This window comes from Tupaia chinensis, unplaced genomic scaffold (genome assembly GCF_000334495.1).
Source record: "Tupaia chinensis unplaced genomic scaffold, TupChi_1.0 Scaffold000182_1, whole genome shotgun sequence".
Taxonomy (NCBI): Eukaryota; Metazoa; Chordata; class Mammalia; order Scandentia; family Tupaiidae; genus Tupaia; species Tupaia belangeri.
In genome coordinates, this window is record NW_006159657.1 from 2,099,208 (window position 1) to 2,110,942 (window position 11,735).

The 11,735-nt window shown below is 51.2% G+C and overlaps 1 protein-coding gene across 5 annotated transcripts in view; it reads left to right on the forward strand.

Annotated features, from left to right (window-relative positions):
* CLEC16A (C-type lectin domain containing 16A) overlaps nucleotides 1-11,735 on the forward strand; it is a 222,993-nt gene that overhangs the window by 43,108 nt on the left and 168,150 nt on the right. For all 5 annotated transcript variants that reach the window (XM_027771062.1, XM_027771064.1, XM_027771063.1 and 2 more), the window contains one exon: nucleotides 570-683. In XM_027771062.1, the coding sequence (XP_027626863.1) occupies nucleotides 570-683 (114 nt within the window). The remainder of the gene's footprint in view (nucleotides 1-569; nucleotides 684-11,735) is intronic.

Below are 11,735 nucleotides of genomic sequence, written 5' to 3' on the forward strand. Positions count from 1 at the left end.
CTGGCCGGATTTGGCTTCCCCAGCCACGAGGGGCAGTCTCGCTGTAATGCACTTCCTTCCCAGGAAGAGCAGCCAGGCCAAATAGGCGACAGAGTGAGAGAGAGGCCAACCCTAGCAGAAGACTGACTGATTCCTCCTGAATGTGACCCATTCTTTGGATTTTGCATCACAGGGATTGTTGCATAATAGAGGACTTAGGCAGCCCAGCCTTTTTCTTTCTCATCATGAAAGGAAGTGTTTGAGGGGCCAGCAGTTAGCGTAAGGGCTATGTCACCGGACTCCCATGTAGTCAACTGCAGTTCGAGTCCCAGACCCGGTGGCTTAAACTCACGCCGGGTGCGTGTGTGTGTGCGTGCCCAAGATCCTGAGAGGAGAACGGAGAAGGGATTGTGGCGTGGCCATCCCCCCCACCCCGGGGGGGAGGGCGCTGATTTCTTGCTTTCTATCTCTCTGTCTCTCTGTCTTTCCAGCAAGCACGCACCCTACAGCAAAAACCTCTCCAAAAAAATAAATAAAATTAAAAATAAAAAAGGAAGCGCTTGAAAGACTGTGTTCTTCTTTCTCACCAGGTCTTCCTAATTATACATCACGCACCGCTGGTGAACTCCTTAGCAGAAGTCATCCTGAATGGCGATCTTTCTGAGATGTATGCTAAGACTGAGCAGGATATTCAGAGAAGTTCTGTAAGTCATTAGCTTTGGACTCTATTTCAACCTTGATAAGGAGCCATTGCTTGTTCTGTTAATCAGCATGTTTCACTAAAATCAGAAGCCAACATTCTGCTTATACAACAGTGATGATGCATAAGCTGGTCTGAGCTTCAAGGAACCCAGTCTTGAAATGTATACCCAGCGGCCAGCCCTGTAGCTCAGCAGATCTTGACGTGGCCAAACGCCGTTCGAATCCTGGTCCTTGCAACTTGAAAAACATGCCAAGTGCATGTGCATGCATGCCCCAAGTCCTGATGGGATGGAGAAATAGTGAAAAGAGGATTGCAGTGGGGCTATGCACTATTGGGGGTGCTCTCTCTCTCTCTCTCTCTCTCTCTGGAGAGTGCACATGCCCTCTGTCAGCTAAAAAAAAAAGAAAAGAAAAAAGTGCATACCCAGGAGAATCTGGGCTCTGGTGCTAAAAGTGGATTTGATGGATTGTGTGCTACTGAACATTGAGTTGTACCACTCCAAATCTCAGCGTCTTCAAGACAGTGACTGGGACAGACTGAGAGACTGCCTCGGCTAAGGCAGAGAGCTGCAGACATTGGGCAGTGGATTTCTGAGTGACACAGATACACAGCCTCTGTGTGCAAGTTGTAGGGAGTGGTGTGTACAGTGGCAGATTGGAGCGCACGCATCTTGTCTGTGAGCAGCTGCTATCCTAGTCCCCCTGCAGCTGCTCTGCAGGTCAAAGGGAAAGTCAGGACTTATTTATTTTTTATGGTTTCCTATGCAAAAATGCTTCATGGCTTCCCGACAACCCAGTAGTATTGCCAGGCTTCCTTATGTTTCCAGAGAGGCTGGGCATCTGCATTAAGATGTAAAATCTCTCAAGTTTCAAATGGTCACCGAACTATGGAGTGCACAGTACACTCCAGTGTATACAGAGTATGCAGGCCAGAGAGCAGCTGTCTGTGGTCTGAGGAGCTGTGGAGTTGCAGCTGGTCACTGGAGGGGGAGCACCCGTGTGTTTGGGGAGAGGGTTTAACTCAGAGGAGACAGGGTGACATGTTGCATGGGGAAGACTTTTGATCTGTTCAGCCGTGGCTTCTCCTGAGGCTCTCCTGCCTCACCCCCGTGCACCTCTGCTGCACCCTTCCTCGCGTCCTGCTCATACGGCTCTGCTCCACGCTGTCTGTACTGACCCAGCTCGCTTTTCCCCAGCATGCCTGTGTTTCTGCCTTGACTCCTGTGCCTTCCCTACCTACATCGAGGACGGCCCGTGATCAGAGATCTCACCCACCCTGAGCTCCTTATGGCAGGCCCTCTGTCTGTCGTCACAGTGGGTGCAGTGTGGGCTCTGGATCTGGGTGTGAGATGAGCACTACTGTTTTACACAAAGGCTGTTTTCTGAGGGTCCTATCTCCGGGTGCTCAGGCCGGGCTCTCGTTCAGGCTCTGGGCTGTGTTGCCGTGCTCGTGTGAGCGGGATGTGATCCCCAGCTGAAAGGCCACCACTACATGGAGCACAGTTATGGGAGGCCCCTGCCCTTCTGGTTTTTCTGGTGTGCAGTGGTCCAGTCAGGCCATTTTGCTATGCAAGGGAGCATTTGAGCCTCTGAAAGTATTCCCAGAAGCTTCCTGTTCTTAATGGTAGTGGCGTTCGTTCAGCTGGGTTGAATAGGGCCTTTTCATGGCCCCTGACAGGCCTCTGCCTTTTTTGATCCATTCAGCAAGTGTTTCTTAAGCCCTTTCTCTGGGCCAGGCATCTTGTTAGTTCTGGGGTATACAGAATGATAGATGGCCTGTGCTGCATTGGAGCTTGACAGTCCAGTGGAGAGCTAGACACAGGTCAAATAGACAGACTTCCCGTCTCAAATCTTGTAGGTGTTCTGCAGGGAAGGAAGAGTGTTTGGTGAAAGGGTTTAACCCAGAGGGGATAGGGTGACGCACTGAATGGGGAAGACTTCCCTGGTGGCCTACCTCCTAACTACACAGAGTCTGGAAGGTGTGCAGCTGACTCAGTGTTTATGGAGCTGGAGATATTTCTGTGCAACTTTGTTAAACTAGCTCTTGCTAAATGGGCCAGTAGTGGAATGCTGAGTCGGCGGAATCAGTAGGACCTGGAGTCAGAGCTGCCACAGACCCTCCAGCTGGGTGATCCTAGGCAAGGCATTTTATCCCACTTAGAAAATGGGGAGCAGAGACCAGCACTTAGTGTAATGGCTATGTCGCTGGACTCCCATGTAGTCTACTGCTGTTCGAGTCCTGGACCCGGTGGCTTAAACTCACGCCGGGCGCATGTGCGTGCATGCCCAAGATCCCAAGAAGAGAATGGAGGAGAAGGGATTGAGGCGTGTCCATCCCCCGGGGGGTGATTTCTCGCTTTCTGTCTCTCTGTCTCTCTCTGTCTTTCTGGCGAGCGCACATGCCCTACAGTAAAAACCTCTCAGGCCGGGCTCTCGTTCAGGCTCTGGGCTGTGTTGCCGTGCTCGTGTGAGCGGGATGTGATCCCCAGCTGAAAGGCCACCACTACATGGAGCACAGTTATGGGAGGCCCCTGCCCTTCTGGTTTTTCTGGTGTGCAGTGGTCCAGTCAGGCCATTTTGCTATGCAAGGGAGCATTTGAGCCTCTGAAAGTATTCCCAGAAGCTTCCTGTTCTTAATGGTAGTGGCGTTCGTTCAGCTGGGTTGAATAGGGCCTTTTCATGGCCCCTGACAGGCCTCTGCCTTTTTTGATCCATTCAGCAAGTGTTTCTTAAGCCCTTTCTCTGGGCCAGGCATCTTGTTAGTTCTGGGGTATACAGAATGATAGATGGCCTGTGCTGCATTGGAGCTTGACAGTCCAGTGGAGAGCTAGACACAGGTCAAATAGACAGACTTCCCGTCTCAAATCTTGTAGGTGTTCTGCAGGGAAGGAAGAGTGTTTGGTGAAAGGGTTTAACCCAGAGGGGATAGGGTGACGCACTGAATGGGGAAGACTTCCCTGGTGGCCTACCTCCTAACTACACAGAGTCTGGAAGGTGTGCAGCTGACTCAGTGTTTATGGAGCTGGAGATATTTCTGTGCAACTTTGTTAAACTAGCTCTTGCTAAATGGGCCAGTAGTGGAATGCTGAGTCGGCGGAATCAGTAGGACCTGGAGTCAGAGCTGCCACAGACCCTCCAGCTGGGTGATCCTAGGCAAGGCATTTTATCCCACTTAGAAAATGGGGAGCAGAGACCAGCACTTAGTGTAATGGCTATGTCGCTGGACTCCCATGTAGTCTACTGCTGTTCGAGTCCTGGACCCGGTGGCTTAAACTCACGCCGGGCGCATGTGCGTGCATGCCCAAGATCCCAAGAAGAGAATGGAGGAGAAGGGATTGAGGCGTGTCCATCCCCCGGGGGGTGATTTCTCGCTTTCTGTCTCTCTGTCTCTCTCTGTCTTTCTGGCGAGCGCACATGCCCTACAGTAAAAACCTCTCCAAAAAAAATAAATAAATAAAAAAGAAAATGGGGAGCAAAGGCTGGCCCTGTGGTGTGGTGGTTAAGAGAGCCAGATCCTACATGGCTGACAGCAGTTCAACTCTCAGCCCCAGCAGCTTGGAAAACATGCCAGGTGCGTGTGCATGCCTGGAGTCCTGATGGGAAGGAGAAATGTAAGACAGAGGGTGGGGATGTGCTTTCTCTCTCTCTCTGTCTCACCCTCTGGCATAACAAAGGAAGAGGGAGAGAGAGGGAGGGAGGAAGAAAGAAAGAAACCAAACCAAGAGCAAGCCTGGGCTGGGGGATGTTGCTGAAGAGGGGGAGGAAATACATTAAGTGCCTTCAGTTGCCTCACAGGTTGCAACTTGGCCCTCAGACCTGTTTGGAGTTTGCCGTTTTTGAAAGCAAAGTTTATGAATTGCACACATTAAAACTTAGGAAGTTTAACACAAAGTCTGATCTCTGGAGTCTCTTAGACAGCCATAGGTTTGGTCCCCTTTGCGCATGGCTACAGGAAGCATTGCAGAGCCCCCTCCCACCCGAGGCATGTGGTCCCCACTAGATGTGCCTGTCCCCGCCCAGCCCACCGCTGACACAGCATGTGCATTAGTAACAGTGTGCCGTGCATTAGCTCCCTTAGGACTTTCTTCTGTTGCATGATTTCCAGACCCCAAGATTGTGAAGCTGTATAGGTTTCATCACAGATTTTCTTCCTGTAAGATCCATTGCAGTATTGAAGTTAGGCTTGATGTCCTGAAAGGTGAACAGGAGACCCAGGGGCTCTGGGCATTGCAGGGTTGTTTGAAACTGCAGTAAGATGCAGGACACATGTGTCTGCCTTCAGATGCTAACGAGTTATCATCATGAGATATGTTAGTGAAGGCAAATGAGAACCAAGATTGCACCTTTCTCCTAGTGTAGCAACGCCACTGATTAGATTTTGCAACTATGTGACTTATTATTTGTATTGATATGATTAGATAGATGAATACCATGTTTGTGGTAACCAAGATTCTCTCAAATATTTGGTTTGGCTTTACATGTTAACAGAAACAATAACAACAAAATTCTTAAAAAGAAAAACAAAGAAGTTGCAGTAAGAACATACAGCTGGAGATCTATCCTCTTAGCAGATGTTTAGGGCCTGAGACATTGTTGCACAGTGTTGTCCAGCAGACCTGTAAGTTCTTTCATGGGAGTTGTAGAGGACGGGCGTGCTATCCATCACGCCATGGAGCCACCTGCACAGCTGAAACTTCGTGCTCGTTGAGCAGCAACTCCCCTCCTCCCTCCACCCAGCCGCCGCAACCCCCATTCTACTCTCTGCCTCTACGGTTTTGACATGTTTTGGTATTTCATGGAAGTGGGCTTCTACAGTATTTGTCCCTCTGTGACTGGCTTACTTCACTTGCTGTAGTGTGTCTTTGGGCTCATCCTGTTTCCACACATGGCAGGCTTTCCTTCTTTTTAAAGGCTGACTAATAGCCCCGTGTATGTATAGACCACATTTTCTTTATCCACTCGTGCATCAACACTTAGTTTTTGTTAACTGACGTTTTTTGTTGACGTAATTATAGACTCACATGCAGTTGTAAGAAATACTACACATCTCCCCAGTTCCCCTCGAGGGCTATCATCTTGCAAGACTCACTACAATATCACAAGCAGGATATGGATATTGATGGGCGGGGTTTGCAGTTTGAGCATAAGCAAATTGCTGAAGGTTGCTGGCGACCTCTCGGCTTTGGAGACCCTCTGATCACAGGAAGTGTTTAGGAGGTCTGTTCCTGGAGTGAAGGTCTTGCCCCCACTGTGAGAGACATGTGAACTGCCTCTAGGACACAGCTGCTGGCATGGTGGGCACCTAAACTGAAATTGAGACGGTTCTGTGGAAGGAATTGCCAGCCTAGGTGAAAGTGTCAGTTCTCTGCTTCCGGTTACTGCCTTTCCCAGGTGCAGAGCGAAGGCTGCTGGCCTCCGATGACTGCAGCTGAAGGTCGAGACGAGTGAGCAGCGAACCTCTCCGTGACTTGTTTGACAACAGTCCCAGTGAGATTTACCTTCCTTCCCTATAAGCAAGAACAGTCTCCTATTGTTTCCTGCCTAGCTCGGATGTGGTTTGAGCATACTTGTTTTAAGTTTCTTGGTCTTTTTTAACCTACTTTCTCCTTCCCGTAATTTGTAGATAAGTTACTAGTATTGCTTCATTTTTACCAGCAGATCTTTCACAAAACCAAACCAAAATTGAAGAGAGAAAGGCAGAGGGGAGGGCACAGTTATTTGAAAGGACTGTAATTTAGGGTTAAATTTAAAACACATCAGCATGGTTACATAAAGGTCTAATTGAAATTCATCTGTACATTAAAATCATATGGTTCTTGCTCAGGGATAATTGCTCGAATTCTAATGCAGAGCACATGGTGTTTCTTCTCTGAGGAAATAAAGAATGCTAATTCTGAAATGCTAGCATTTTATTATTTTTGCAAAATGGACATATACATTAGAATTTGGAATGTCCATAATTACCTCTAGGTCCTTTTTTTAAAATTAACATACTGTTTTAAAACTGTGCTATAGTGTGCTTGCTGTGCTTGCCAGAGAGAGAAAGCACCCTCCAGGCAGGACGGCCGCACTGCAGCCCCGTCTCCAGTCTCCTCCTGGGATGTTGGGCATGCGTCCAGCTTATTTCTCAAGCCACCGGGTCTGGGACTTGAACCGCATGGTCAGTGGTGTGGGACCCAGCTGCCTTAAGCACAACACCACCTGCCAGCCCTGCAGATCCCTTTTTTTTTTTTTTTTGAGAGATTTTCACTGTAGGGCGCGTGCGCTCGCCAGACAGACAGAGAGAGACATAGAGACAGAAAGCGAGAAATCACCCCCCAGGGGGGATGGTCACGCCGCAATCCCTTCTCCTCCATTCTCCTCTCGGGATCTTGGGCACGCACGCACACGCGCCCGGCGTGAGTTTTTAAGCCACTGGGTCCGGGACACGAACCGCGGTCGACTACGTGGGAGTCCAGCGACATAGCCATTACGCTAACTGCTGGTTCCCCCGCAGATCCCTTTTTAAAAGGGATTTTTTTCATCTTGGGTTTCTGTGGAGTAGTTTCCTTCGTTTTTGCCGTTCTTTATTCATTCCTTCAGCAGATGCCTGCTTGTTGTGAGAGCTCAGGGATGGGGTGGTGCATAGGAAAGACATAGGACATAGGACACCCTTCCTGGGTGTCCCACCCCTGCCAGGACAGGGGACTGTGTCTCAGAGATGCTGGCACGGCCTATGCCATTGCAGGGCTCGCAGAGGCGCTGAGGAGGTGCTCAGTGCGGGAACGAGTGGCCAGGTGGTGAACGGGGTTGTCACAGGACCCTCACAACATTCTCGTAATGACTCCCAGCAGGAAGTGTTCCCAAGCCTGCCCTGGCAAGCCACCCACACTCTGCTGGGAGGCAGGGTTCTGGGACAAGTGCTGGAGGGCCCCTTAGGTGCTGTTCCATGTTCCCCTGCAGAGGCAGCCACACAGGTGGGCCCTGGACCAATCGCTTGGCTCTTCACACCTCCACCCCTCCTCTTAGCAGGTTTCTAGGGCAGGTTATTCCACATCTCCAGGCCTCAGTTTCTCCACCTATCCAATGAGAATAAGAAACATGGGTTTGTGGTGAGGATGAAATGCTGGGCCTTTGGGTGTGTGAATGTCTCCTGCTACCTTTTTAACTGTCATAGTTTCTGAGGCTGTACAGTAACCTGACACCCCGACTTGGGACTGCCCTTCCTGGGCTGCCCAGTCTGTCTCTGGACAGACAAACGTGGAAAACCCATAGTGCGCCCCTCTGGGAGGTGCCTTGTTAGCCAACACAGAGGTGCGGAGGGGAGAAGTGTCAGCGGTGATGACGGTGGTGGAGATGGCACAAATGTTAAAGTGCTGCCAGGGGGTGCGGTGGGCCGAGCCCCTGTGTGCACTCAGCACCTCCGTCCCGTTAGTCCCAGGTCTAATCTCCGCAAAACGCTAATGCATGTTGATATGGTTGATTGGCCATGAATCCAGAATGGGGCAGGATAGGCTTGCTTGTCCCAAAAGATGGGTGCTGACTTCTCTGTAGGCACCAGTTCCACCAACTGGGACGAGCTCCAGCTGCTGCCCTGGGGATCCAGTAGAGCAAGTGCACACCTCAGATGTCCACTACCAGTTCTCTTTGTAACGCTTATCATTTCTAGTAGCTGACCATCTGCCTAGCAGGAAACTCCCCAGGATGTGTGTGTGGAGCCGGTGGCTAAGAAAGCATCGGCCTTGTTCCTCTGGGTGTGTGTTTGCAGATTTAGAGCATGAATAATCTGCTCGGGTGCCCCTGTCACTATGGCATAGTTGTCTTTCTGGCCTGCCACTTACATGCCTGGATGCACCAGGCAGGACAGCACCCTTCTGGACAGGGTTAGTCTCCCTGCTCTTAGTGATCTCGATAGTATGAGAGACCCCAGGTCATTAGTGCTGACTGGGAAACACACATGGTCCTCTTCCTTAAGTGCCGAGAGGCTTCAGGGAGGGTTGATTGCGAATACCAAAGGGGAAAAGTAGACTTCTGTAAACCAAGGACCTTAACTGACCCAGCTGCAGATGTTCCCATGTGTATTCTCCCTGTTCACACAGCCATCGTGGTCTGTCCCTAGTCCCTCAGTGGAACTGCAGCTCTGAGGTGCCATCATCACCTGCAGAAGTATTGAGTGTGACAGGGCTGGTTTGTAAATAAGGATGGGGCAGGATCAAGGCACCTCTAAGCGTCTCATGTTCCCTCATCAAAGAAGGCAGGGACAGAGGTGGGTGAGCAGCTGATGGTGTCCCCTAGTGCTGAGGCCAATACCCACAGCACACAAGTGCCTAGGATTGAAGGCCAGGAGTACTGGCTGCTACTCGGGGAATGGCCGGGGCCTTCAGAATCCCCACATCCCAGAGCAGCCACCGGCATAGCAGAGTGGCAGGGTGGAGGGTGGGAAGGTTGGGGTCCATGGAGGAGGCTTGTGACTCAGACCCCAGCTGGCTCTTCTGTGTCTGCCCTGCACACCAGGCTGGAGACAGCTCTGCCGTGTGGGTGGTGTCACACACTCCCTGCTGGATGGGGTGGACCCTCCTTCAGCTGCACTGAGCCACTAGTGACTTCTTCCAGGTTTCAACTAAAATCCGGAAATCGGAGATACGGACAGATGAGGCACCCACTACTCTGGTGCTGTCCCCAGGACTTTGGTGTCTGAGTTACCAGGTGGCCTCTTTGGACATGGGTGATTTTTTTTTTTTTTTTGCTATAAGGCACATGTGCTCACCAGGAAGACAGAGACAGAGAGACAGAAAGCGAGAAATCACCCCCTGGGGGGATGGCCATGCCACAATCCCTTCTCCTTCATTCTCCTCTCAGGATCTTGGGCATGCATGCATGCACACGCACCTGGTGTGAGTTTAAGCCACTGGGTCCGGGACTCAAACTGTAGTCAACTTCATGGGAGTCCAGCAACATAGCCATTATGCCAACTGCTGGTCCCGGACACAAGTGATTTTTAGCCAGATTTGAGTTACTTGAAGTTGGGTTGGTTTTATCTATTCAAGAAATAAATTATTGGGTGCCAGGCAATGTTCTGGGGACCCAATAATTTATTTGTTGAATAGATGGAGAATAGAGGGGTGGTGCTTGGTGTGTTGGGGAGCAGCATGGTTGGGGGAGCAAAGTAGGACATGAAGTTGGGTAGGGAACAAGGATCCGAGGCTTAGGGAACCTGGTGGCCCATTGGGTCTCCATGTTTAGTGTGTCCTGTGGTAAACAGTGGTGGTCTTGTGGTGACGTGTCCTAGAGAAGGGAGCTGAGCGCCATTTCTCCAAGGAGCCAAGAATCCAGTCCTGGTCGGTGCCGAAGTCCTCAGACCAGGCTCCTGGCTTTGTTCAGGGCTGCTTCGCCTGATGGGAAGCTGGGGGGCTGCACAAGGGTGAGGCGGGTCATTCCTCTACCTTCTCAGACACGGGATTTGACAGTGTGGAGAGGCGGCCGCGGCAGTGGTGGGTCACTCCTGTCAGGCCCGAGCACAAGTGAGCTTTCAGCCCAGAGGTGGTGAGCGAGTGTGGCTCCCTTGGAAGGGCCTGAGGCCAGGTGAGCAGCAGTTCCTGGCTGGCCCGAGATTGGCTGCCTGCTGGCCTCTTCCTGGGATGCTGGTAACCTCACCTCAGGAGAGGAAGTAGAGACAGTTTTTTTTTTTTTTTTTGGGGGGGGTGGGGTGGTCCCTTGGGAGGTGGCATTGTATCAGACTGAAGGAGGGCGCTCACCCTGCTGAGAGTTAGGGGTGTGGTGGGGCGAGCCGGTCAGGAGTGGGAATGGTGAGTCAGGAACCTCTGTGGGGACAAGCTGAGTGTGTCTGCGGTCAGAAGAGAGGCCAGCAGGAGGGGGGACATTTTCATGTCATTGCAAACGCACATACTTACCTGTCTCGTGTAATGGCACGTCTCACACTGGTAGGAGCTAAGAGCGAGGCGGTGTGGTCATCCTCTCCTCACGTGAGGAAGCCAGGCTCTCGGAAGTACGTGACCGTTCCATTTGGATTGCAGCATGCTAACCCCCATCCTGTGCTGTTTCTCACTCGCTTTTAAGTTTGTTTTTATGCATTTATTTCACAAGAGAGAGAGAGAGAGACAAGCACCTCAATAGGGCCTACATGCCTTGGTCACCCAGGATCCACGTGCACATGCACCTGGCGTGGACAGGGAGCCCTTGGGATGTGAACTTAGGACCTTACCATATGACCTCAGCATCACAGAGCACCGTTTTGCCACTGTGCCATGGTGGCTGGCCCCTACGCTGCTTCTGTTTCATGCTCCTTTGGTTACTGTGTGCGACTGTCACTTCTGATTCGCATGAGATGTTGGGGAGTGTGGTATTCCCTACTGGCTGTTCTGGGCAGCTGGAAGCCCACATTTCATGATTTATTTTTTAGAGAACAGAATATAGTAAAATACTCCTTAAAGAAATACCAAGTAAGTGTGTGGTGTGTCCTTGTTGAATGAGGGAATGAGAGATTTTCTTTTACATGATGAAAGAGGCCTTTTTAGTGCTTCTGAGATCTTGTAATCCATCACAAGCATTTGTTGGGTTTGATCGAATGGCAGAGACAGTGTCAGACAGAGTGCTGGGTTTTGAGGGGGCCAGAGAAGGTGAGCAGGGTGGAGAAGGAGGGGGGATGAGGCTGGCCGCCCACACACCTGCCGACCCACAGAGCTTGCCTTCCCAGTACTGCAGCGCTGTCTTGTTCCCCACCGCTCGGCTCAGAGTCGGGGTGCTCAGCACGGGGCCTGCACGTCCTGAGAGCTCTGAGGGCCATTTCCTCAGAGGGGCTCACGTAGAGGGGGGTTTCCTCAGCCTGGGCCCTGTCACTCAGTACGCTCTGACGACTGGCCAGAGTGTGGGGAACACACTGTTAATGTCTCGTGCCTCCTGCTAATGGAAACCACTTCATGTTTCCCACCCGATAGGTTTTATTTTCCCTGTGAAGTTTGGCAGCACTGCCACATCATCCTGCTGATGTGGTCGCAATTGTGCCTTCTAGATGTGTGGCTAGGCTTCGGTTCACCCGGCCCCACTCACCCAGCGCT